The sequence below is a fragment of the Notolabrus celidotus genome, chromosome 4 (genome assembly GCF_009762535.1).
Source record: "Notolabrus celidotus isolate fNotCel1 chromosome 4, fNotCel1.pri, whole genome shotgun sequence".
Taxonomy (NCBI): domain Eukaryota; kingdom Metazoa; phylum Chordata; class Actinopteri; order Labriformes; family Labridae; genus Notolabrus; species Notolabrus celidotus.
Window position 1 is genome coordinate 18,948,183 of NC_048275.1, and position 27,956 is coordinate 18,976,138.

Consider the following 27,956-nt stretch of genomic DNA (forward strand, 5'->3'; position numbering starts at 1 on the left):
TTCCCACAATGCCCGGTAATATATTATTACATCATCAAATCGCGTCCGCCGTTCCTCTGGCAACGCTTGTAACGGCAACTCCGCCACTTAGCTAACCTAGCTTGGAACTTTTCAAATGTGATGCCGAGAATAAGGTGAGGATGATGTTGTTCGTGTTATGACTGCGTTTTAAAAAAATTAAAGGTGCAATGTGTTTTTCAACGAAAACGAATTGACGCCACTGTGTGTTATTTGTCAGCTCGGACACACTGTGGGAGCTGGCAGCAGCCGAGGTTCACAGCAGAGAAACTGGAGGAGGAGAAGAGGATGGAGGAGGAGAGGATGGAGGAGAGTCAGTCAGCGAGAGGACCGTGTTTCTGATGGGGAGCAAGGCGGGGGTGTGTCTTTATCATACCAGAGCAAAGAAAAATAAGACCTTGTAATTACCCACATTATATACAGCTACGTTAACAAGCTTACTTTGCTTTTTTCCCCAGGGTAAAACGACAATCCTTCTCAGATGTCTCGACAGGTGTGTATCATTTACTATCCAGAAACTGTTAGCTGTAAATTAACATCTCGGCGTCATAATGTACCTACACCAACTCTCTGCTCTCTTCTCAGTATGAATGCAGGCCAATATCAGTTCTCACAAAACAAAACAAAACCAACATGAGAGTTATTAACAATAATATGAGAATCGAAGATCTCAAATTCCTCTCCAAGCTTTATTCTCATAGTTTTTGTAAGGGAATAAAGCTTATTATAACCGGGGTTGGAAAGCACAGAAAGCATGTCAATAGATCTTTTTGCTTGGATAACATTGTTACAGAACATTTACACTGTTTTTTTTAATCCACCAGGGATGAACCTTCCAAGCCAACCCTGGCACTGGAGTACACTTTTGGTAGAAGAGCCCGAGGACACAACACAGTAAGGACGTTCAAGACTCTTTGACCAATGTCTTACCGACTGGGATTAAGACACATAACAACAAGTCCTATAAAGGGAGCTTTGTAAAAGGCCAATTCTGTTAATAGATACAAAGGGTAGAACATAGAATCCCCCACAAACCCCTTTCCCAGCTCTCCAGATAATCCAGTTTGGTTATCCAGGCTTACTGTGAGGTGGTTTTCTCTTCCAGCCTAAAGATATAGCCCACCTATGGGAGCTTGGAGGAGGAACTTCTTTGTCGGACCTGGTCCAGATCCCAATTTCTCCTGTCAGCATCAGGTTTGTCACATAAACACTTCTCAGTGGTCTTGTTGTCTCCTTCACAGCTCACTGTTTCCGTGTTTTTAATATGTCTAGAGTAGGACGTTTTAGAATGTGAATATTGTTGATTTTTTAAGTGTATCTAGCAGCAGTGTGGTTTAAACAGCACTGACCATACTTCTTCTTTTATATATAAAGTCTGTGGAAATGATCTTCCTTGTTTTTCCCCAGGTCTCTCTCTGTCATCCTCATTCTGGACTTGTCTAAACCCAATGCCCTGTGGGGAACCATGGAGAAGCTCCTGCAGGCAGCACAGGATCAGCTGGAGAAAGTCTTTTCCCTTGCTCAGCAAGGGCAGAAGACCAAATCTGGCACTAAACACCAGACCTCTGTCCACTCAGCAGCACGCGTCTTACCCAAAGATTTCCCAGTAAGACTTCAGCTCAGTATTTGCAAGTTTGAAGAACGCTTGAGCCTATATAAAAGTATTTCTTTAAGCCATTTAAACAAGTGTTGATTAACATGAATTACATATACAGTATATCCACCCTATCAGGACATCAGGCATTACGTTTAGTGACTTTTTAGAGATTTTTAGATCAGTCAATTTTTTGGAGCTAAAAGGCAGGTGGACTTGGTTGAAGTTCTTGCAGGTGTTTCGCCTCTCATCTGAAAGGCTGGGAGAACTAAAGAAAACTTAGGATGCCTTTTAGATAAGAGGTGAAACAATTTCAAGAATTTTGACCAACTCAAGTTGACCTGGATGACTGAGAACCCTCACAGACATAAAACAGTGTTTGTCCAGTACAGATAATGGATGCAACATGTATCCTGAGCTTACTGTGCCTCTGTTAACAGGACAGAGAGCTGATCAGTCCCTTTCCTGTCCCTTTGCTCATCATTGGAAGCAAATATGATCTCTTTCAGGTAAAACACATGCCAAAATCGGAATGTAACTTATTAGCATATGACCTTTTGTAGACATGGAAGTATGCTGTTGAAATATAGTTACAATGGCATCTTTCTTAAGTAGTTATCTTCATGGATGACTTGTTTAACACATTTGTGTTTCAGGATTTTGACTCGGACAAGAGGAAAGTGGTTAGTAAAACACTGCGTTTTATAGCCCACTACTATGCAGCCTCTCTTGTTGTAAGTATTAATTTACCAAAATATATTTCTTATCCAGTCAATCAATATCTCACTGTTCCACTTTTCTTTGATTTTATATTTATTGTTTTCCTGTCCCTTAACTTCCTATCAGTTCACAAGCATCAAGTCAGAGAGCCTCATGTCAAAAACCAAGAGTTTCTTCTCTCACCTGGCTTTTGGTCTGGACAGAGGGTGAGGGAGATAACACAGCATTTTACATAGAATAGTTGAGGACAAAGACTCAGGCTGACATTCTTTAGTTTGTTATCACTACAATTTGTTTTATTTATTTAATGGTGTGTTCAGGAAAACTGTGACCAGTGACCCCACCAAGCCTCTCATCATTCCAGCCGGCTTTGACTCCTTCACCCAAATAGGTGAGCACAGCACCACCCTGTGGCCAAAAGCAGTAATGCATTTAAACTGAGTTAGAAATTAAGAGCATGGCTGTTTTGAAGACACAGAAACATTCTTCGTTTGATAAGCACAATTTAGCTTTACATTTGTAGACATGAACATGATGTGATGCTGTTTTATATTGTATAGAATAACACTCTTTTGCATTAGGATCCCCTCCCACTTCTGATGTGGACATTACTTCTCTTCACGCCAAAAACCCAAAGGACCTCTGGAAGAAAGTCTATGAGCGAGTTTTCCCCCAAGAGGTAGCTGAATCACTGATGACACTTATCTTTTCGTTCGGAATTACAACTCTGACACTGGACATTCACCTTCATACAAAATAACAGTTTAAAAAAAAGTGTCATACTAATGTTAACAAAATAAGAAGCCTCTATTAACAGTCCATTTCAAATGCATTGCTGTCTGTTATTTATATATCTATTTATTTATTTGTTTGTTTGTTTGTTTGTTTATTTCAACAGAGACAGTGTACAGCCATTTAGTTGTACAACAAATGCCTCTGTTAAAAACAAACAGTACATCATTTAAACAGCTACACAATAATACATAACCACTATACAATAACAGGGACTATCAACCCAATAATAAAATATAAAAAGCTAAAAGCACTACACTATGAAGTTAATTATATTTAAGTGTGATGAGTACATATTCATTTAACTTAATTTGTGTTTACAGAATACCAGTGAGCAGAGGGAGCTGAAGGATCCAGCCAAAGACCCACGGTACAGTGAGCCTCAGATTGATGCCATGAGAGTCCAGAAAGACCAGGTAACACATCTCCACCAATCACATGCTTGGGTTGCTGCACTATATACTTCATATGCCAAGTATGGTAGAGAGGCAGAGGAGGTGATTGGTTCAGTCACATGTATCCCTAAATCTGTTCGTCCACAGCAACAAATCTCCTCCACCATCAAACCCCTCAGCCCTTTTTGTGTGTGTGCATGTTACCTGTACGCTCACTCATAATTTAATGATTCTCATATGTTGTCTATGGGTGTGATCCACTTAAGGTACGCACAATAACATAAAACAGACCTGTTTTTGTTATTTCCGTTGCATCTTAATTTTAATGGTACTGGGGAAGGACAGTTGAGTGGGATTCAACTCTTCTTTGTTTGACAAATGAACAGAAGGTAGTGAGGGTGCTGTTCCCAGCTCAAGTACTCACACTGACACACCAGGCATGGGCTTACACCCTGGACAGGCTGTGCTTCTTAATCAGTGTCAAGACTCACAACTTGGAAGTATAATGGTCAACTGGTGTTCTTCCATTTTTTCATTTTGAGTATTAGGAACATTTTATTTGAGATACACAATGTGGATATATTGTGTTTTTTAGGGATGAGCCTTAAATACACAAATGGGGTCAGCTGTCATATGACTGCACCATATAAATACATATTATGTTAATGATCTGCTGTTGTTGACCTCTGTGTTCTGCACTCTCCTTCACAACTTTCCCAAACAAGGGTAATGCCCCAGAGTAACCCTTCCCCTCTCAGAATCCTGAGTTTACTACTCTAACTTTAGTGATCTCATTTACTGTCTGTGATATATCCTGTGTTCATGGCCACTGAGATTAGGAGTCTCCTTGCAGGCCTGCCCTAGTGCCACTCTGGCACTTGAACTACAGTAACCTGCTGGAGTCACAACCCTGTTATCACTGACTGAGTCTCACCTGATGCCGTTCATTGAACAGCTTGTAATGTTATTGTTCTGGATAACCATAAAGGGAAAAGGGCCAAAGGTTTATTCCAACAGAGTGTAGAGAACAATTTTATAAAGGTCCATTTGCATGTTATGTAAGATTGTCTGGACTCATCCTTCACACAAACCATATTTCTGTCTCATCTAATGCTAAAAGATGAAGTCCAACCCACATGCCAATTTGTGCATCTGCTATTATTATTCAGTGCACAGTGTGATATAAAACACTTCTAACCTGTTGCCCAAATTGCAACTAGTTATATTTAAAAATGTATATTAGGCAGAGGAGACAAATCACCAAACTGCACCTGGGGAAATTGTTGTATACACATTGGAGTTTTTTTTATTTAACCTGGTTTTAATGAGAGCAGAGATTTTTTTTTACAAGGTAGACCAAGATGAGCAGAAACATGTATTTAATTTGTATCATTATTTTATTCTAGTTTTACCCATAGACTGTAAATAAAAATGGACAGCGTTGCTCCGCCTCTTCCCGTTGTACAGTTCTGAAGCCAAAAAATCCCTCTCCTGGGCGCCGCCATTGTGCAGCCAGAGCCTGTGAAGCCTTTGTAATAAGCTCCGTCCTACAGCGTAACGTCACAAGACACTGTGTGTCCTTTGAAGTTTCGTTCTACGGCGGCTGTGAATCAAAGGAAACCCGGAAGTAAAACCCCGTTTTTTAAACTCTAATAACTAAAGAAAAAGAAACTTTTCAGAAAAAAAGAGGCCTTGGACACAAAACAGTCAAATACTAACTACATATAACCACAGCATACGGATGTGAGAAACATTCGTACGACGTGTATTTATTTTTTAAAGTTTGACTGCTCCCCCATTCAAATGAATGGGGGAGACGGATTTTTTTACCTATACTGCAGCCAGCCACCAGGGGGCAGTCACACTGCTGAAAGCCTCACCACCAGGGCCGTATCCGGCACGCTTGGTTTTACCCCATTACCTTTTCATTTATTTATTTTTATTTAGGACTATCTGTGTACTTATATTTTTGATCAAACACACATCTCCCCTGAGAATCAATGAAGGCTAAACTTCTCCGGTTTCATCTTATCTATACACCCTCCTTTGAATCATCATTGCCTTACTTTATCATATAAGTGGTAAAAGTTGTATAAAATGCAGATCTCTACATTACCCTTACAAAGTAAAATATATGACAAAGTCATTACTGCATTTACCAAAAGTGAACAAAGTGTCCTCATCTGTTTCCAACACTCAAACCAAATCTGTTCTGCATCACCTAACACCAGCCAGCAAGTGTCATGACTTTTCCCAAAGTCCAGGCTCAAAGGAGGAAAAAGTAAAATGATCCACTTTGACGACTGATGTTTGGAGTTCTTAAGCTAATTGTATATACTGCAGTGTCTTTTAAATGTGTCATTTGTGCTAGTGTTCTGGACATGTCATATGTTGCCTCTATCTGTGTTAATGGATGGGGGGCAAAAAATACGTATTTACTTAACTGTCAAGTCAAGTCAAGTCAAAGTTTATTTATAAAGCACCTTTTAAAACAACCGCTGTTTACCAAAGTGCTTTACAGGCTTAAAACACAACATCATAAAAGCTAATATTAGTTAAAAATAATAGATATTAACTGTGTTATAGTTTAAAGAATATCTGAGCAATTACTTGAACTTTTTCATCATACTTCATCAAATTCTAACATCTCCTTTTCTTGTGTGTCTGTTTTTCAGGAGTTGGATCAATATAAGAGGAATGCAGCTAAGTCATGGAAAGGGCTGGAGCTGGACACATGAGAGATAATCAGATACATGTTCACACACAAACATGACATATTAGTGTTAATACAATCTTCATTTTGAAATATGTATTTATTTTTGAGTCATTTCTAACATTTTTGTTAATACTTTTCAATTCATACACCAGTTTTATAGTCCACATGTATTTTTCTCTAAATACTTCAGAAACTGTGTACTTCTGATAAAAATGTGTTCCAAAAAATAAACATGTTTGTTTTATTACATACAATAATCAAAATATGTAAGGAAGTCGACATTATTTCTATACACAGGTGGCACTTAAGTGCTTTGGAAACTCTCACTACTTGATAACAGACAGTATCACATCTTTTAAGTCAAACTTGTAGTTTCTTGTACACATGTGTCGCTCCGTCTATACATTTATTTACAATTGATTAATATGACACTAGTGCAATTTTTTCAAAGGGGATTTTCAGCAGAAGCTCTTTCAACTTGCCACAATACTTAAACCATAAAACACTGTCTTCTGTAAAACTTTAAGGTAAATGCTAACACTGAAATATTCATTGAATGTTGAAGAAAAAGGTCAAGTGCAAAAACAGCCACAGTAATTTAGTACACCTTGTCCTCTCTGGATCAAATCATACTGCAAAACTGTACATTAAATCTTTCTTCATGTGTTTGATTTTAGTGACGCGCAATCTTGTCTCTGATCTTAAAGCTGATCATGCCGAGCAACAGCAGTGCAGGGAGGAAGGAGTAGAGGAGAATAAAGTCTTGTGTATATCTTGACAGAGCACCAGGGTAGCCCTCATCAATGATGTGATCGCCATTAGTAATCAGACAAGCTCCGGGTAAAGGGTTGGAAGTACCTGCAACAACACAACACATCAGGTTGAAAGGGTTCACAGTTGTGTGGTTTTATAGACACAATTTTAGTTCACATAACAGCCTGAGTGTCCTTCACTCTATACTGCCAAATATCCTTGAACTCTAAACGGAGCGTAATGATTAGCAGTGAAATTCATAAACGGAATTCAGGTTGCTAAGAATCTTGGACTATACAGTATCTGTTGTCACATTTGTAATTCTGTGCTTGTTTTTATTGTCGTTGATAATTATTCTTCTCAATGCTTTTTGTCTTATTACTTCATATTTGATATCCTGTTGCAAAGCACTTTGGTAAGTTAAGGCTGTGCGGAAAGTAATTGTCAATCACTTTGTAGTGTTTTTTTTTCGTGGATAACCCCAATATTGAAATATAACAGGACAAGTTTGTGATCTTTAAATAAAACTTGTAGAGATATTAATTACTATGATAATGTGTCCCTTTTAATTCTCAGGTTAGATGAGGATGGTCCAATCATAAAAATATCTTACTGCATGTGAAGTTGAGGCCATGGAACTCTGTGACGATGAGCAGCTCACAGCTGTACTTCTGGAAGGTCAGGTAGCTGAGCCACTGGAAGACAACAGGCATCTGCAGGGTGCTCCTATTAAGAAGAAAAGGGAAAGCAGGTGTGTTATTGTTACCATATTTATGGAAAGTTAGCTGTGGCTTTAATATAATAATAATAATAATAATAATAATAATAATAATAATAATAATAATAATAATAACTGGTATTTATATAGCGCCTTTCAAGAAACCCAAGGTCGCTTCCCAGGGGCGGGTAGGGGTCTGGGGGGTAGGTGGGGATAACACTATGTAATGGGAAAAGGCCTTGAGATAAAAGTGCGTTTTGACTTCTTTCCTAAAAGTGTCCAGGGTTTGGGCGCTGCAGATGTCGGGGGGGGAGAGAGTTCCACAGAGTGGGGGCTGCCACACTGAAGGCTCTGTCTCCAAAAGTCTGCAGCTTAGTCCGGGGGATGGAGAGGAGACCCAGGTCCGGAGACCGTAGGTTCCGGGATGGAGTGTGTTGGTAGAGGAGGTCAGCAAGGTATAGAAGCCTTTTTCAACAATTTACAAGTTCTAAACCAGGACTATTCTGTATAAGTTTGACACCTCACCTTAGAAAGCCAGATCCGACCAATATTCCTGCAATATTGAGCAGAGCCACTCCAGTGTTGACCATGTTAGGGTCTTGGACCACTCCTAGAAGCACTACAGTCAGCATCTCACCTGTAGAACATTAAAAAAAAGCATACCAACAAATTAAACTAAAATACACAAGAAGATGCAACATTAAATTAAAGGGATCTTAAATATTAGAGGAATGTATTTTTATATAATTACAACTGAATATTTATAGTCTATCTCTGTAAAAGTGTTGGCTGAAAGAAGTAATGGAGACGAAAGACCTGCCTGCCGCTAATTATGCTCTTGTAATGTGGAGAAGCCAATGTTTTGAAAACAATGAGTTTACTTTATCCTCTCACCTATAATATGTGGGACCAGGACTACAGCAGTGAAAAACAGGAAGCGCAAGGTTTCAGGGTGCATTCCCACTGTCCTGAGAGAAATGCAGGCAGAACAAAAAGAGTTAGTACTGAATTATGATAGGGCTGCAAATATGTCAACTATATGAAATCCATTAATCCATGAAAACACACTCAGTACACACCAGTAAAGGAAGGAGGTGAAGATAACTACACTCAGGATACTGAAGGGCAGGATGTGAAAGATGTAAGCCAAGAACATTTGCCATTTAGTGTACAGACCGTCCTGACTCTCCTGATCACTGATGGCTCGCAATGCTGGGACTGACAGACAGAGAGATAGAGAGAGAGAGAGAGAGAGAGCGAGAGAGAGAGAGAGAGAGAGAGAGAGAGAGAGAGAGAGAGAGAGAGAGAGAGCACAGATAATGGGATGAATTGGAAGGACGAAGATGAAAGCCTATGATGCTTTTTAATAATGCAATTTTAGGGTCAGAATACTTCATCTTTAATATAGCTATCACATTGGGGAATGTTGATTTTGACATGTGATGCATCATGCAATTATTAATCATCTTTGCTATTTTCCATCACTATAACAACTCCCATAAGAATCAAACCTGACCAGGAAAATTTGAGGAATTCCATGACTGAATAAAACTCAAACTGGCTTTACAGACATCATTCGAAGTTCCAGATTTCCTCATCCACTTGTTTCCAGTTCCGCAAAGTTTCCCAGACAACTCACTAAACCTGTCTCTTAGAACAAACAGCTGCATGGTGTTGTATCAGTGTTATCATTGAGATTCAAGGTCAGTGTGATATCCGCAATCACTACCTCTGGCTGTTTGGGTGCTTTGAGCTGGCTTTTAATTACCATTTAACTCTAGTGTGACTCCCACTCAGCCCAGTGTTTTATCACATCTCTTATCACCAGTGTCTGTGACAGCCAAGGACCTGAGGCTAAAAGTTTAGATGGAGCTGATAACTGAGGAAGATATTGAACAGATAATCATTTGATACTGCCAATATCATCACAGGTTTTTATCTATAACATCTCATACCATGTACCTCATGAAGGACGTAAGTGCCAAAATGGATTTTAGTGAGGCCTTATAACATAGTCACTTAAAAAAAGTTCTAAATCTTAATTCGACATGTAAAAAATTAATTGACACGCCAAAAAATCTCTTTTTCAGTGTTTTCGCTGCAAAACTACCATGTTACAAACAACTCTAAATATATACCACAACACCAAAAAATAAGCTTTTGAATTATAAAATGACTGTCTAGAATCACATAACACACTTTAAAATACAACCTTGCATTTCACACCAATAGTATATAGAATATCCTCTTGCAGGCACTGGTAGTTGTAGTTTGCAGAGGGTCTTGCAGGGCAGAGAGTGCATGTTTAGTTAAGTTTCTCTCTGTATTTGCATAAATTTGTTTACTCTTTCACTTACACAAGTCACAGCAGCAGCTATAAATACTAACCTCAAACTCATTGAACAGGAAGGGACACATACCTGTACACACTTACAGTATAGATAGTAAAGGTACTGTAGGTCTGCAGGTAAAAGGTTACTTAGGTTCATTGTGGTGTAAATAGAGTAAGGGTCATACCCACTTGTAAAGCTGTGTGTAAATCCAACGTAAATAAAACATCATATTAGTGCCCTTTAAGTGACTAAAAATAAAGCTATTCAAGTAAAAAATAAAGATTTACAATGACATTTGACAATATTTGTGATTATGATCAACTGTGGTTCCAAACTAATACTGGCACATTGGTTGTTCAACACCTAACACCAAACCAACACTTAATATTTTACGCTGACTTTAGAGAGATGCTGAAAGTACAAGAAGTCTCTCTACTGGTACTATCAGCATGAGAAAATCAAAGCTAGACTTCACACATTTTTGCTGAAGGGAACCCAAAATACTGCAGACTGCAGTCCCCTCTCACCTACTGAACAAGAGATAAGCCAGCTTACACAGAAGAGATAAGACGTTTCAAACATGTTGTTTAACGAAGATAATAGATCACTTTAACGTAGATGACAGACCACATGCACTTCAGAATTTCCCTGAAGACATTGTGTCCACATGGTGTAGATATTTATTAGGTTATGTTATCAGATACATGCAGGTAAAAAGAATAGAGTGTCACCTAGATGTTCCTGCAACACAGCTACTGTGTTGTGTACTAGCAAAATTATGGAACTCGATACACACTTAAAGCTTGATGTATCTTGTCTTGGACAATCGATTTATTATTTTGAAAAGACAACCTCAGACCCTCAAACACTATTACCAGGCTGCTCTAAGACATTTCCTAAGACTCTTCAGGTGGTCCTAAATGCTGCTGCACATATACAGACAAGAACTAGGAAAATAAATCAAATCTCTCCCATATTAGCTTCTCTACACTAGCCCTATAAAACCTTTAATAGAATTCAGAATCTTTCTTCTTAACTACAGGTAACATCGTATCAAAAGCTTATATTGCCCGACAGCCCCTCTAGCACCCTGTGCTTCCAAATACAGAGGTAAACAAAGCCTTAAGAAATCGTTTTGGAGGCAGAGGTTTTTGTTGATCGGACCCCTGTCCTTTGAAATCAACTACAGCTTGGATCCGGGAAGCAGAGAATCTCTCTCTCTGTTAGAGTAGGTTAAGAGTTTTCTAGCACATTGAACCCCCAAAGTGCAGTGGAAACTAAAGTTTCCAAAAGTATCATGGGAGGCAGAGGCATCAATAATCAAGCCATTGTCTTCAGATCATCTTCAAGCAAATGCCCCCTCTACTTGTGAGAGTAAGCAAAAACTATTCCTTTTTGATGAAATTCATGGTTGGAGCTGGGTCAGGGTTGTCTTGGACCAGCCCCTTGTCCTGCTGTTATAGGCTTTGGCTGCCGTTGGACTGAGAGAGCTCCTGTTCCTCACTTCATCAGTATGCAGTAACCTCATGTTACTGTGTGTCTATACATCTCTCTTTTTCTACCTCACTCTACCCCATATATTCAGCCCCTTTTTGTAGGTTTCTGCTTTTCAAAAAGAAGTTTCCCTCGCCACCTTTGCCTCTGGTGAAACAATGTTTGGTTTCTCTATTGATATGACGAAGACTATGGGGTCTGGACCTGCTCTTTAGGTAAAGTTTTTTGATATAAGTAAGTTGTGTTTTGGCTCTATAATAAAAATTATTGATTGATGAAATAATGAATCAAATGTTTCTTTTTCCCTTCTATGTTCAGATGTATGTTGTTGGTGGAACTCACAGAGAGCTACAGCATTCAGCATGCCAGTGTAAGGGGAAGCTGCAACGCTCTGATAGATGATGCCTATGCGATCCTGCACGGCGCCTTTGGTGACATCATCGTCCAACCGCATCACAAAGAAGGCCACAAAGAGGCCGTAGATCAGATTCTGAGACAGACGCATCAGGACACCCATCCTGTCTCTGGAAAGGTTTCTTAATGTTCGCCTACATGTAAGCACACAAACAGGAATACATGACCTCAGGTATTCATAACACAACATGATAGACAGAAGATGACCTTTAAACATATATGTAAGACACTGTCAAAATCCTTGTCGATGAAAACACATTAATGATGATGATTTGAATTTTGCTAGTTGCTGTCAACACACAAAGCAAGGGGACTGAAGTCTCACCCATCACTGACCTGAGCAGAACTTCCAGTTTGGCTGCACCACTGGGTGACTCTTTGCTTTTAAAGGGAATGGCTGGCTTGTCTGTCAACTGCAGGCTGTGGTCCATTTTTCCCAGCATGCTCTGGTAGATGTCAGATTTCTGATAGGATGAAGTGATCTCATGCATACGATTGAAGGTAGCTGCCTCCCTTTCACTGTTACGTGTGTCCACTGAGGTGAAGTCAACTGTTCAAACATCAGAGCAATTTGAATTTATTCTAAGGGTTACACATTTTCATACTTTTCAATACAGTCTATTCTTATTTAACATATTATATTTTGGGGCTTCATCAAAGCTTAAAAGCTTAAAAGTAAAGATAAAGTAATCCGGGATCATAGCAACAGTACCATAGGTGTCAAAGGGATTGCAGTACTCTGGACACTCATATCCACATTGGCTGAAGAAGTCAACCATCTCCTCTGGCTGCCCACAGAACACCAGCTCTCCACGACTCATTATGGCTATCCTGCTAAACACCTGAGGCATACACACACAAACAAACAACCAACACATTATCCTGTTTCTTTGTGCAAACATTCATTCAACATGCAGGGAAACATTCACTGTGTAAATAAACAAACTCTCCTCAAAGGTCTCAGCTTAAGAAGATAAGCTCTGGATCTGACCTAGCGCCTTATCACCTCATCAGTGTCAGAAAAAACATAACTTCACTGACATTCCCTCGAAGAGGTCATCTCCTTGGAACCAGTATGGATAGGAGGAGCAATATCCATGTGCTTGTGGGCAGTGTTTTGACAGACTCTTAACCCTCCTGTTATGTTGTGGGTCAAATTGACCCTTTTTAAAGGTGACATATTATGCTCTTTTTCATCAAAATATATTGGTCTAAGAGGTCCCCAAAACATGTCTTTAAAGTTTATTGCTCAAAAAAACACTTCGAGATCAGATTGTGGTATGCCTGTAAACCCCTCTTTTTCAGCCCTGCTCAGAACAGGCTGTTTTCTGTGTCTGTGCCTTTAAATGAGAATAAGCTCTCTGACCACGCCCCCTCAGGAAGTGGATGTGGCCTCGGCTCTCCAGCACGTTGATCTAATGTTTACATGTTGGCTGCATATACATGGCTGCTCACAGACCCGCGTTGCTTCAACCCTCTGAATTTGATCCAGAATCTGATCCTGACAGAGAGGTGCCTGCAGCAGGACCTTTCTGAACCATTGGTCACAGATTTTGTGTTTCTTGTCGTTTTATTTGTCAATATGTCGACGTGTGTCTTGGTACACAGCTACGAACATGTAGCTATGTGGCTATGCTAACTAGCGCTAGCACTTTTCCATGAAAAATTAAAAAAAACCACTAGATCTTCAAATCTGCAGACGTGGGGAGTAAAACCGACCTTTGTGTTTATTAAGACAGCCTACAACTAGCATGCCTCCCTTCTAAGCTCCTTGTTAGCACACATGTGTGCAGGTAATGAAAAACGGAGGAGGGGTTGAGTTGTATTTTATACAGTCTATGGGCTGAACAAGTTCAGAGCTCTGACTTCTGTTACAGACCGGATGGCGTTGCGACGTATGAAAAACACTGAAAACTGAAACGGCTCGTTTCAGCACACATTTACAGAAAGGTGGAGAAATCAGAACAGGGGCAGAATGGATTTTTTTTATTTTCGGGGGGTTTGTAGACATGCCAGGGACACATTTTTCAGGTAGAGAATCATTAAAAAGTAGATTTGGCATGATATGTCACCTTTAAAGTCTATTTTAGTCAATATATGCCTTCCAAGCCAGCTAAATGCAGCATAAAAATCAGGGCAGCATGTGACAGATGAGGTTGTCATGTTAATTATCAACATCACTTCATAGAAATAAAAAAATTCAAAATGTAAAATAAATAAATACAAAAATCTATATCATGTCAAACTATTGTATTTATATTTAGGGCTTTCCAATGTACATTAAAAAAAGTTTTAACATAAATTTTAATGAAAAATTAGTGAGTTATCCTCATTGAACCATGATCTGTGAGAATTAAAGAACACCAATGGACCAAATCTTGATTTAAAGGGTTAGTAATGGAGTTAACAATTCGATTTAAAAAAATGTGTATTGGGATTTTTGGGGTTCTGGCACTTTGGATAGCCTAATTGAATATGCCCCGGGTCAAATTGACCCAGGAACATTATGCTGTTCCAGCGAAACTAACATAACAGGAGGGTTAAAAATGTGAGTGTTCCCTGAGAAAGTTAAGTCTATCTCTATTTGTATCTTTTCTCCTAGGTCATTCTTGAAACCCACCCTGAAGAGCTCGGAGCGTGGTGGTGGATGTCACAATGACTATCCGATTCCTCCTGGCCAGCTCTGCTAGTAGCACCCACGATCTGATTGGCCGTCATGCTGTCTAGGCCCGTGGTCGGCTCGTCCAATAGGATCAACCCTGCAATGACATCATCACCATCACACAGGCGAGTCACATGTCAAAACACTGGTAGCAGGACAAAGGCAGGGTGATAACATTTTTTTCTTCTTTTAAGTTGGAAACTTTTACTTGTACTTTTTATTAAGTGGCACAAGCAGGACTCTCCGTGGGGCCAACCTAACTTGTGGAGATAAGCGAGTTCTTTTTTTTTGTACTTAATTACTCTAATTAGGACAATTAAAAGATTGCCTCTTTGCATTATGAAAGCAGAGTGGAATTAGCAGATGCTTTAATTGTGAGATTAATTCATTTCCTGGTTGATTGGAGAGGCAGTGAATGGGAACTCCTCATTACTCTGTGTGCCACTCTGTGTGTGTGTGTGTGTGTGTGTGTGTCCATGGCCCCTTCTAATCCTGAATGAGGACTGAGACCCTTCATCCTCCCGAGGGAACTTTAGACCTGATAAACCACACCTGGGATGAGTATGGGCCTGCTCTCTCTCACACACACACTCACACACAGACGCAGGTCTGTGCTCATTCCCTTGGTGGTGTGATAACCCAGACTTTCATTACTCTCCTCCATCTTTCCCTCTCGTTGTCCTTTCCTCACTCCCCTCTCACTTAGATCCTTTTGTTTTTCAGTGTGGACTTCTAAAACTCTTTGGGGAGAACTTTGGTGAACTTTCTGCTCTTCTTGTGATGGCACAGTCCTCACTTCAGTATTACAGCTTCCAAAATGTAAAAGATATTAAGTTTGATTATCATAAAATGACTAAACAAGGGAACATCGCTCTGATATGGCATCCTCTGTTCTATATTCTGTGTCCCTAATGTGTCAAAGCTTTAATGTCTCATTTCTAACGCTTCTCTTTATCTTTATAACTCCTCATCTTTGTCAGGAATTTCATGAATAACAGCTTATATATCAATTTAACTCATTTCCACGATTCTAATTTGCAGCAGTAGCATCCTGCAGAAGTCTAATGTTTATGATACACAGATAAACATTTCCCGGCTGCAGAGGAACTCACTCGGGTCCTGGAGGAGCTGGCTGGCGATAGAGACCCTCCTCCTCTCACCCCCAGAGATCCCTGCGAAAACTCGACCTCCGATAACGCTTTGGGCCACATGACTCAGACTCAGCTCGGCCATCACCGCCGACACCTGCACAGGAGTCAGAGGTCAAAGGTCAGGTGACAAGAGAATTACCACCGTTAACAGGTCAGCTGACAATGGTTTCCAATTAACAGGAATATGATAAGTCACGGTATAAGTTAAAGCACTGGATACACTAGAACTATTACTGCCTGGAGCAATAAGCATATATAAATAAGGGTAAACTCGTTTATGTGAATTTGAAACAGAGACCAAACAAAATAAGTATTTACAACTCATTTTTATGACAGAAAATGTAAATGAAAGAACTTTGTAACTCAAACATATTAAGCTAAGATAGTTAAACATACTGCACAAAAGGAGAAACAACGTAAAAGTTATTTGAAGGAGAAGAGAATTCATGCTACAAACATCAATGTGCTGAAAACCCTGTAGTTCTCCATTAGTCTCCTTTCTGTATTTTTTCCTTAGCTGGGAGAAAATGTCAAATTCAAGCTGAGGAAAACTAACAGAGAGTGGACAGGGCAGAGGAGGCTATCAAAAGTCACCTTTTTCTTGATAGCTTTGGCGGAGTGTTTCCGCAGGGCCAGCTGAGCTGTGTAGGTCAGAGTCTCCTCCACTGTCAGATAACTCAACAAGTTATCACTCTGGAAAAGAAAGAGACAAAGACAGAGAGTGAAGATGAAAAGAAACTGCAAAGAGATGAAGTGAGGCAGACATATATCTGATGGATCCTTCGTACTTATTGAGGATTTATCATAAAATCGACTCTTAAGGGCTTTTAAGTAAAATATGCTGCTTGAATAAAGTACAATCAATTCCATCTTTTTTTATCTTAATCACTGAGCCAACTACAGTATATTAAAAGTTAACGGCATGAAGGCCATGAGATTTTCTGTAATTATCCACATTGCAACAATTTTTAACAGCAGGAGGATTTATCAACAGTATCTTTGCTTATTATCCCTGCACATTAGATGTACATCCATACAGGACACCAATACCACAGAATAATGCATAGCTGAATGTATAAATGCAAACTAACTGTAACATACTTTAGGCCCACAAAATTGCGGTCACACACACATGCACACAAACACAAATTCATTGCTTGAACCTCCTGAACCTGCTGCCTGCTTCAATTAACACGTTGGGCCTCCCAATCCCACTTCCCCTCAGTCTCTCATCTGAATGACTTTAATATCAGGAGCTCATATCACCTCCTCATCTACAGCTTAGCAGGGGAAGTTAATGACGAGGCTTAGAGAGCAGAAGGGGTTGCTATCAGCCAGAAGAGAGAGATGATTTGAAAGGAAGCAAGGCCGGTTTTAAGCCAGTGTTTTTAATTCAGGCTTTGGATACACTTGAGCACCTCTCATTGAGAGATTAAGTATATGAGGAGGCTAGCAAAGGTCTTTAGTTAATTTCATCCAGAGGCCAGGGCAACCTTTGCAGGAGTTTTAGCAAGATTGAGTGTGCTCATTGAGTTTGGTTTGGTATTTGTGGTGGGTAGACCTCAGGCAACTGAAGTACATACAACACACACACATGTTATACTGAGGGGCAAAGTTTAACCGGATGTCAGTGTGTGATGAGAACTGGGGCAAAGGGTAATATTTATGTGTGTGTGTGTGTGTGTGTGTGTGTGTGTGTGTGTGTGTGTGTGTGTGTGATTCTTAAAGGTCACAAATAAGTGTTTTTTTCTGTTACCTGCAGCACATAAGAGAAGCAGTCCTGATACTCTTCTCTTTTCATCTTCCTGCCGTTAACAAACACCTCACCCAACAGTGTGCCAGTGTTTACAATTCTTCCTGAGATGGCATCCAGCAAAGTGGTCTTTCCTGATCCTTCACAGTTCAAAGATGTAGTGATACACATTTTATTACAGAAAAAAAGCATGTTTTATCTGGTCAGATATTAAAGAAGAATTTATTGAATCCTTCTCAGAGTCACAAGATATTTCGCCAATTATTTTAGCCATAAAAATATATTTTAAAAACTTTTCTTGTCATTTTCTTTTCTGGTGTATTTTTCAGAAATATAATTTATTTTACCATACATTCATTATTACAATTAATTATAAGCAGTGTGCAAACCTGAATTTCCCAGTATGCCCATGATCTGCCCACTGTCAACATGGAAGGAGACGTTACTGAGGATCTGACGAGTCCATCGCCTCCTGAAGGAGGGTAAGTCCCACCATGGACCCACACGCTCACTGAAACACAAACAAACACACACACGTACATGGACAGAGACATATATATATTTAATATTTCTAATATTCATAGAGGAGATTTAACCCCTCTGTAGAAAGTATTGTTATTTAATGATAAAATATAATAATCTGATGGGTTTAATTTTGCCTTACATATACAAAACTGCACATTTATGTCTTCTATGTGTACCTTACAACAGTGCCATTGTAAATTAGAGGTTTGTCACAAAAGTTCAAAGATAATTAGAACCAAACCTGTCTGATTTATACAGAATAACAAAACATTAGTAAAATGTTTGATTCTCTGAATGTTTTTGCATCTGTCTCCAAATCATCCTCCTGTCGGCTCCATCTGAGTCTATGATATTTTCTTTACCTGACCGTGTAGGAGATATTGCTGACGCTGAGACTGCAGGAGGGTTCCGCTTGCTCCTCTCCAACGTCCCTCCAGACATCTCTCTTCTCCTCCGACACAAACTTGAATGACTCTCTGACTTTGGTCCCGTTAGGCTCCTCTGTCTGCATGGAATAAAATCTGTTATTGTCCGCGGCCATTTTGATCCTCAAAAACAACAAAGGTATCGGTTTCTCTCAGATTACATCCACTGGGCACGTAAACATCATGTGGAACACTGCAGTTTAGTCGTCTAACTTTGTTTCTCTGTTCACAATTCCCGTACAGAGCAGCAGTGTGAGAACAGGCTGGAACCATAAACACACAGTGAGTGTTGCGTTATCTCAGAGAACTTTGATCTGCAGTTGCATAAGGAAGACCAAAAAAAAAAAAACACATGCTGAATACATTGATGGGCTGTCAGTCTCTCTTCAGTTCTCAAATAAAACGCTGTGACCAAGTCAGAAATGCAATGACTGATAGGGCAGAGCAGAGGAAGAGCTGACATGACATGAACCTGGACGCTTTGAGAGGGACGCTGTGTGAGGTAAAACCCTAGGAGATCTTCAGCTGGACTGAAGTCAAACTATCTCACAGAGTGAAGGAAGAGAAGGCAGGGGTACAGGTGATCTACAGGGCAGAGACCTTTACAGGAAAAAGAGAGGAATCAAGCTGGAGAAGAAAAAGGGAATTGATGACCTCTTGACCCCACAAGCTTTGACCAGCATCTTGCATCATTATGGACAAAGAGACTGGATTTAATCATACTAACGGCTCCTCACAGGTAAACATCAAGACTACAACATGTTAGCATTTTGAGCTGTCTTACAGTCATTAGTAAAAAACAGTCATTGTACTGTTCTTATGTTTTGATTTACATTTGTTAAATGAAAAAGCTCTTACTTCCTTACCTACTTCCTCGCTACTGCTTCTAATCCACACAACTATTGAAGAGCTTTTTTTGACTACCACAAAACTACAGATTTGAATGACTAGGTTTATTGTACAAAAAGAAATTAAAAAAGGTTTTAACAGTGGTCTAATCATATAAAAAATATAAATATAACCAAACAAAAAAAGAACATATTTCTTTATTAATCAATTAACTTCAAACGCTATTTTAATTTTTATTGATTATAATTATGCACTCATTTAAACATTTTATGAATCCATATTTAGCTATAAATATACAATATCTAGTATGAATGAGAGCAAGTATGAATGCTTCTTGTGAATGTCACTTCTAGTGTTGGTTTTCTATCAATTTCTTATTCTGATTTTGCAGCTGTAGATCACTATGTTGATAGCACTGGACACAGGATCTACTCATTTCTTCTGTTGACTACATCTATTAAGTTTTTGTTTATAATAATTGTGTGCAATTAGCTAATTTTCATTTGTTTACATCCAGGTAGTATGGTGATAGAAAGCCAAAAGTTACCATAAGCCTGAAAGTTCACGTTATTCAAAAACACATAGAGCAGTTTACTTCCACATTTACAAGATAAACAGTAGTAAACAGAGAATGATCAACTGTATCTACGGTAGATTTACAAGGAATTGACGATTTTTGAGATTACATAATGGATATGTTGTCGCCATTTTCAACTGACCCTGAACCCTCAAATGCTCTCAGACAACTGTCTGAACTCAAAACCACAGAAGTGCATGTGAATACACACAAGCAGAGTCACGTGTTGGAACAGCTGACACATGCTCACAAATATTTGCGTGCACATGGTCATAAACAAATTATTAGTCCTTGAAATTGTCAAATAAAATATAGCTGATAAGGTTTTAATCTGCGATGTAAGAATAGCACAGCACTTAAAAGATACGGCACGATGATCTCAGGCGATAAAACGATGATAATTCATTATCTGTGTTTGGCTACAAAACTCATTTTAGAGATGTTTCTGAACTAACTGACCATCTTTTTGGACATTTGCATTGCTGTTAATGGTTTGTTCCAATGTAAACTAAAAAAACAGTTTGCTATACAGTGTGTTCTTCGTAAGTCCTAATTTATTCCTCTTCAGATTCTCTCAGTTATCTTGTAAATCTTGAGCTCTATTAAAATAGTTTTATTGCTGTCAGTGTTAATGCTGTGTGTCCTTGCAGAACTGATATGGATGCAGATTAAAAGTCCCTGTCTCCATGAAACTCATTGACCTGTCTGCTCTTCTCTAACAGCATCCTGACACAGAGTTATTCTCGTCTGAAGAAGACAGTAGTCTCTACTTCACCTACAGTGGAGGGTGCAATGAGCTTGAGGTCAGCGATCTGCACTATGAGGTAACTGAAGGGCAGCTTCTCCGCTCTAATACCCAGCCATCTTTAAATGTATTTTCTCTCCCTGTAAGTGCATATCTGTACTAGATAAGTGCATCATGCATCTACTGATTGATAAATTGTATGTATTTGTATTTGCAACACTTAGGTCGACACAGCAGCTCAGATCCCCTGGTATGAGAGGTTGTCAGAGTTCAAGTTACCATGGGAGATAAACGGAAACAAGCAGACAGCCATCAACAAGCTCAGCCTTCGAGTTCGCAGTGGACAGATGCTGGCTGTCATCGGTAGCTCAGGTGAAACATACAGCTTTAAATATTAACCTTCCTTATCCAGAAAGTTAATGTAACAGCCTCCTGGATTGATCATCATTCATCAATCATACACTTGATGTTTCATTGTCAAACTGGGTCCTGTATCAGCTCTAATCACAAGGACATTGAAACCCCCAACTTCTAACATCTAGATCTAACTTATATATAATCAAAATTGTCATATAATGTGGGGAATTCAAGGTGTGTGAAATAGGTGGACAACAGGAGAAAATCAGTCACACTTAGAGTCCAAAAAGTTCATTTTCAACTTCATCAAAAAGAACCTGGTGTAGAGTTTAAATTGGATGGGGAGTTTTGTGGCTGACAGAAGGTTTTCTCTCTTCTTTAAGGCTGTGGTAAAACATCTTTGTTGGACATCATAACATGCCGTGATGAGGGCGGCACAATGGCATCCGGTCAGGTTCTGATTAACGGGAAGCCGAACACTCCCCAGCTGGTGAAGAAAAACATCGCTCATGTCCGCCAAGATGACCGACTTCTTCCTCATCTCACTGTCCGGGAAACTCTCTCTTTCGTTGCCAAACTGAGGCTCCCCACACACTTCACACAGGCTCAGAGGGACCAGAGGGTAAGGTCGCAAATCGTCCCATTACACCCAACAGATACAGAATATTCACCTTCCATTACCGACATTGATCTTTACATATAATTTCCTGTAATCTGCTTTTATTTTTCTGCCATAGGTTGATGATGTCATTGCAGAGCTGCGTCTGCGACAGTGTGCTCACACCAGGGTGGGAAACGACTACGTGAGAGGAGTGTCTGGAGGAGAAAGGAGAAGAGTCAGTATAGCTGTCCAACTTCTCTGGAACCCAGGTGAAAGAAAAAAAGAGACAAGTCTTAACTGTTCTTCTTGATTTTGAAATTTTAACTTTTCATCTTTCTGACTTTTTGGACAAAAAAACATTTCATGAACTGACTTTAATTTCAACTTCAAAATCAGCTCTATGTGGTGTTTTACATGTCAACCTACCATACCTAGAGGGGAAAAAAGACATAGCAAAAGTGAAGACATGAAAGCACAGACATATAATGTTGTCAGGTAGTGGCAAAGAAAGTCATGAGTGAGTTTCAGGTTTTATGTTTAACACTCCAAATAAAAATATACTATTGGTTTAACCCTCCTCAGGCATATATTACCTAAAATAGACTTTAAAAAGGGTCAAATTTACCCTTTTTAAGTCTATTTTAGGTAATATATGCCTTCCAAACCAGCTAAATGCAGCATAAAAATCTAGGCAGCATGTGACATGTGACAGATGAGGTGTCATGTTAATTTTTCAACATCACTTCATAAAAAATAAATAAAACTAAATGTAAAATAAAATAAACAAAAATCAATTTCATGTAAAACTATTGGATTTGTATTTAGGGCTTTCCAATGTATATTAAGAAAAGTTTTAACAGTAATTTAAATGAAAAATGAGTGAGTTATCCTCATTGAACCATGATCTGTGAGAATTAAAGAACACTAATGGACTAAATCTGGATTTAAATGGTTAGTAATGGAGTTAAAATTAGATTTAAAAAAATGTGTATTGGGACTTTTTGGTTTCTGACACTTTTGGATCATTGAATATGCCTGGGGTCAAATTGACCTAGGAACATTATTGCTGTTCCAGAGAAACGAACATAACAGGAGGGTTAATTATAAAAAATGTAATGTTTATCTTGTGACAGTAGAACTTTTTATTTAGTTACTTTTTTGGGCCATTTTGCCTCAAACAGTTAGGACAGCTAGAGAGGGACAGGAAGTGTGGATAGTAGATAGTTTGGGTAGACATGTAACAAATGGTCACAGCCGTGAGTCATAGCAATGATCACTGCGACGAAGATTAGGCCTCTGTACATGGGGCGCATACTCTAACTGCTAAGCTTTCACCTGCTGTCCTTGCTAAACATTTATTATCATCATCTTCATCAGCAATAGAACATGTTTTTTTTCTTATAACCCACAGCACCAGAGTTGTAGCTTTTCATGGATTACTGTAGGGGCCTTTATATTTCAGGAATCTTAATCCTGGACGAGCCAACGTCTGGTCTGGACAGCTTCACAGCCCACAACCTGGTCATTACACTGTCCCGCCTGGCCCGGGGAAACCGTCTAGTCCTGCTGTCAGTCCACCAACCTCGCTCAGATATCTTTCAGCTCTTCGACCTCGTCGTCCTGCTATCATCGGGTTCAGCCGTTTACTTTGGCCCTGCTCGTGACATGGTGCCTTACTTTACTGCCCTTGGATACCCCTGCCCACGATACTGCAACCCATCTGACTTCTATGGTTAGTTAGTGAAAATAATGTAGAAACTCTCAAAACACCAAAACTGTGGTGTCAAATATGACCCATGTTTTTGAGACTTATTTCATGTGTGTGTGCTTTTTTGTGTTTGTGTAGTTGATCTGATCAGTATAGACCGACGCAGTCCAGAGCGGGAGGCTGAGTGTTTAGAGCGGGCCACAGTTCTGTCTCGGAAGTTCATGGAAAAGGTCCAAGACACAGACGATCACATGTGGAAACCAACTGTGGTTGACTCAGCACAGACTCAAACTGAAAGGTAGCAGTGTGTGTTATTGGCCTCTGTTCTTCTTGTTTTAAGTAAGAACAACATCTTGGTACAAAACGTTCTTAAAGACAATCATAGATTTTTTTTTTCAGAGCTTCACCCTTCAGTATTTGTAGTTTATGGGATTCTGGTTCCTGTGTTCTAACACAGATAACTTGCTTCTCTTCTCCTACCTGCAGCTCTCAGCAGCTGAGCAAGGTTAAAGAAGAGGAAGTCATCACTATTTCAGAGAAAGCAAACAGATTACCTGGTCGTCTACATCAATTCACAACCCTCATCAGGTATGGACAGCACACAGAGATGTCTTAAAGCACTCAAAAGGGACTCATGTGAATAGTGATCTCCCTTCCTGTCCTCTCCTCAAGGCGTCACATGTACAATGACTACAGAGACCTGGTCACCTTATTGGTCCACGGCTTCGAGGCCCTCCTCATGTCACTGCTGGTCGGTTGTCTGTACTATGGGGCGGGAGAAAATCGTCTGAGCATTCAGGACACAGTGGCTCTCCTCTACATGATCGGTGCTCTCACTCCATTCGCTGTGGTGCTGGACGTCATAGCTAAATGTAAGTAAAGCAAACTTCATGATTATGTTTATCAGCATACAAACTGAAACGTTTGTATGATAGCAGAAAACAGGTACGTCTTCAATTGGAGCAAGATTGAGGATTATTTGAGAATAAGACTTCACTCAAGTGTCTGACATCTGCTAGATCTCCTAATAATAGTTTTTTTTAAATATTCATTGAAATATAATAAAGTTTCACAGATATAGAACATCTCATTTGAGCAAGTATTGACATTAAAGCAAGCAACACAACATATTGTACACAGAAGGACTGAATCAGAATAAACAAAAACAAGAAAGCCAGAAATAAAATCTATGGAAATTAATAAATTGACTGCTGCACACTGAAATGACTTTACTCTGACTTTACTGTGAGCGAACAACACGTTTTTCCATACGTCTGTTCCTCCAAACAACTGGCCCCTGAGTGCATACGTTGGCTGTACATGGAGAGCCCTATTTACTTGAAATAAATCTACGTCCATATGTTATATGGTGCATATTAATGGGTGTGTGTGTGTGTGTGTGTGTGTGTGTGGGGGGGGGGGGGGGGTTATAACTTAAGAGGGAAGTTAAGATTAAAGATTGTGAGTGTTCAAGGAGGAAGACAAGTCTTGATTATCACAAGGGTTTACTTTGATTGTAGGTGTAAATATGAAGATAATATATGAAGATTTGACTTGTGGGAGTGCACTAGTATAATGCCAGATAATAGTGAATGAAGGGGTAGGATTAGATAAGTTTTAACTTCTTCCTACTCCTTTTCACACATGTATAGTAAAATGTTTCAGTGCTTGCTAATATTGATTTTGTTTCTTTTGCATAACTATTTCTTCTTTTCTACTTGTATGCTTTTTTTTTTTTTTTTTCTATTTTACTTTTACATGTTCGAAATAAAGACATCAAATGAAATCAAATCAAGAAATCAAAATTTTGCACAAATGACTGAAAGTTAGAAAATTCAGTTTAAGTTGTGCTCCCTGCATTCTTGATTGCAGTTGATAACAATACAATTTCCTTTCAAGTAAATAAGGGACAACGCATGAAATGAGAACATAGTTATTATAAGACAATAATATAGGAAACATATTTAATGTTCTTTTTTTTAGTCTGGTGATAAAATAGACCAAAATGAAAATGTTTGCCTATATATGACCGACAGATACAAAAGAGACAATCAGTGAAAAAACGTATTATTTTTATATAGTACCATTCAGTATCAGTAGACAGGTGCAAATGCCGTTACAGATACAGAGGGAATTATAAGACTCCAGAGACAACTTACAATCCTACAAACCTACAAAAACTAGAAACAAAAATGCACAGAATGTTCTTTTTAACATCCTCACTTGTTCACAACGTATACAGTGCTTTTCTGCTGTTTCAGTAAACTGTAAACATCTTTAAACTCTCGATACGCAGGCGTGGTACACTGAAGTGAAAGTCATCCAAGAGTTATCAGATATTTAGATGATAGAGTTTGACGTCCTGTCCCTTCACTCCAAGTGATTTTATAATCAGTCCCAACTATTGCTCAGATAGAAAGACTGATCCTGGCACACAGCCATCAAGGGACAGTTTAAAGTAAGGTCAAGGCCGATGAAGGTTATAAATTTATTCAAAGTTCACTCCTGACTCAGAGTTACAGACTGCATATAACAGAGGACAAACGCATGTAGAAAACCTTTGGAATCACAATAAAAACACGTAACTGGTGTTGCTTCAGAGTCTGAACCTGTGGTCATTCTTTCTGTGTGGTGGTATAGTGTACAAGTAAATCAAGAACAGTATGAATCCTTGAGGATGTCTGGGGATAAAGTCTTTGTGTTCTCTGCAGGTCACACAGAGAGAGCGATGCTGTACCATGAGCTGGAGGACGGCATGTACTCTGTCACCTCTTACTTCTTCGCCAAGGTAAACCACAGTGAAAATAAAACTGCTACTCCAGCAGGGGGCAGTCTTACTCCATACTGAAACACTTCAGTGTAAGTACAACCACAGTAGTGTACAGTACTGTAATGTGGAGTTGGAAAGTAAAAAGGAATTTTGATAAAGAGCATTCAAACACTGAAGATGTGTGGGGTTTCCTGTCTGTTTTAGTCTATTAAAATCTATAAATCTGTTTTATACTCAGATCCTGGGAGAGTTACCGGAGCACTGTGTGTTCACCTTGGTGTACGGCCTACCCATCTACTGGCTGGCCGGGCTGAATGAGGCTCCCGAGCGTTTCCTGCTTAACTTCCTTCTGGTATGGCTGATGGTGTACTGCAGCCGTGCCATGGCTCTGTTTGTGGCTGCCTCCCTGCCCACCCTGCAGACCTCAGCCTTCATGGGAAACGCCGTCTTCACCGTCTTCTATTTGACCGGCGGGTTCGTCATCAGCCTGGAGAACATGTGGCTCGGTGAGCAGATTCTGACGAGAAGAACTTGTGTATAAAATGAAGATGCTGCTCAGAGTGTGATTGTTATACTTCTGCATGTGTTTGATTCCCCAGTGGCTTCCTGGCTCTCTCACATCTCGTTCATGCGTTGGGGTTTTGAGGGCATGCTGCAGGTGCAATTCAGGGGCAACAAGTACCTCATCACCATCGCAAACATCACCATCCCTGTGGACGGCATACATGTGAGTTAAAACACAAAAGTACAACATCAGTAAATCAAAGTTTTTGTATATTTGTGGAGTACAACGAATAGATGAAGAAGTTTTGGATTCACTTTAAACAGCATAGTAAAGCAATCTCTTTGTAAGAGTAACAATACTATTAAATTCAAATATTGAGAAACAACATCTTTCTCTTTCTGTAACATCCTCTGATTGTCTTTCAGGTGGTGGAGTCCATGGACATGAACCAGTACCCTCTGTACTCCTGCTATCTGGTGCTGCTGGCAGTCATTCTGTGCTTCATGGGGCTTTATTACATATCCCTCAGATTCATCAAACAGAAGTCCAGTCAGGACTGGTGAACTCATTTGGAGGAGTCTCCAATAATTGGGGTTCTACTTAGAGCAAGTGTTTTATTTTGTAACATTTGAAGGAAGTAATCTGGGCTCTAGTTCGACTGGTTCGACACCGAGCCGTGCTTTGCGTTGTGATTTTAATAGAATATTCTTATAATTCTTATAATAATTTCTACATCAGAAAACTCCTGCACTATTTCTAAAGGCAGACTGAACTACCCTGATACTGCAGCAGGGTATACAAGTTCATGATGTGTGAAGTAAATTCAACACATGCACATTTAGTTTGAATATGGGATTAATTGAAATTTGATTGAGAAGCACTTATTGCAGTACCTCTGTCTGCTGCTGGGTGGCAGCAGAGCACTGCAGTATTAAAAAAAAGGTTGTATTTCTTTCTTCTCTGCTACTTCTTGGTAACTGATTAGAGCCCCACTTTGGCAGATATCCATCTGCAGCTTTTGCATGTTCCCTTTTTCAATCTTCTTTTTTTTTCTACAGCTTTATCTTTTTGTATATGTAAGGTTATTAAGCTTAACAATGTGTGTGCCAGTATAGGAAGCACTGAAAAAAGAGCCTAATGGAGATTTAGTAAGTCACACTCAGAAAAAAAGAAAGAGCTTGTACTCGTGTCCTCATAGATTGAAGATTATGTAAGCTGTGTGTTTTTTGCGCTGGTGCAAAAGCCTGATAAATGTTTTACTGACATGGTTTGAGTTCAAATTAGTGAAGTATTAAATCAAATTGCTCCCCTTGAATGTGTTTTTTTTTGTCATCACACTGTCTGCTATCCTTTTGGCCTCGTCGTTCTGCTACACGGCGTT

General features: G+C 39.4%; 3 protein-coding genes across 7 annotated transcripts; 2 read left to right on the forward strand and 1 right to left on the reverse strand.

The window, feature by feature from the left end:
- On the forward strand, positions 1 to 6,466 carry dync2li1 (dynein, cytoplasmic 2, light intermediate chain 1). The gene is made up of 13 exons (XM_034682193.1): positions 1 to 134; positions 239 to 377; positions 477 to 511; positions 843 to 912; positions 1,124 to 1,212; positions 1,426 to 1,624; positions 2,053 to 2,121; positions 2,269 to 2,346; positions 2,459 to 2,538; positions 2,653 to 2,723; positions 2,914 to 3,011; positions 3,448 to 3,540; positions 6,195 to 6,466. Exons 1-13 carry the CDS (start codon positions 121 to 123, stop codon positions 6,255 to 6,257), a joined length of 1,098 nt encoding a protein of 365 aa, XP_034538084.1. The 5' UTR covers positions 1 to 120; the 3' UTR covers positions 6,258 to 6,466.
- abcg5 (ATP-binding cassette, sub-family G (WHITE), member 5) lies at positions 6,058 to 18,579 on the reverse strand. The gene is given in 16 exon segments (XM_034682304.1): positions 6,058 to 7,093; positions 7,602 to 7,714; positions 8,232 to 8,343; positions 8,601 to 8,674; positions 8,786 to 8,924; positions 11,876 to 12,081; positions 12,284 to 12,497; positions 12,660 to 12,789; positions 14,568 to 14,595; positions 14,597 to 14,643; positions 14,645 to 14,706; positions 15,722 to 15,854; positions 16,355 to 16,453; positions 17,517 to 17,653; positions 17,903 to 18,024; positions 18,401 to 18,579. Coding segments are annotated over 16 exon segments (1,980 nt in total). The 3' UTR covers positions 6,058 to 6,908.
- On the forward strand, positions 15,646 to 27,890 carry abcg8 (ATP-binding cassette, sub-family G (WHITE), member 8). Of its 5 annotated transcripts, none has more exons than XM_034682192.1 (17): positions 15,646 to 15,911; positions 17,916 to 17,995; positions 18,413 to 18,602; positions 18,707 to 18,745; positions 18,843 to 19,202; positions 20,612 to 20,713; positions 20,859 to 21,006; positions 21,375 to 21,613; positions 21,729 to 21,861; positions 23,055 to 23,324; positions 23,439 to 23,598; positions 23,787 to 23,888; positions 23,973 to 24,172; positions 26,012 to 26,088; positions 26,309 to 26,576; positions 26,670 to 26,797; positions 27,001 to 27,890. In XM_034682192.1, exons 5-17 carry the CDS (start codon positions 19,158 to 19,160, stop codon positions 27,136 to 27,138), a joined length of 2,010 nt encoding a protein of 669 aa, XP_034538083.1. In that variant the 5' UTR covers positions 15,646 to 15,911; positions 17,916 to 17,995; positions 18,413 to 18,602; positions 18,707 to 18,745; positions 18,843 to 19,157; the 3' UTR covers positions 27,139 to 27,890. The 5 variants fall into 5 exon arrangements, with proteins under 5 accessions (XP_034538083.1, XP_034538081.1, XP_034538079.1 ...); XM_034682190.1 differs by having other exon boundaries at positions 15,646 to 15,878; XM_034682188.1 differs by lacking the exon at positions 15,646 to 15,911 and adding an exon at positions 15,943 to 17,670 and having other exon boundaries at positions 17,894 to 17,995.
- The last annotated feature ends 66 nt before the right edge of the window (positions 27,891 to 27,956 follow it).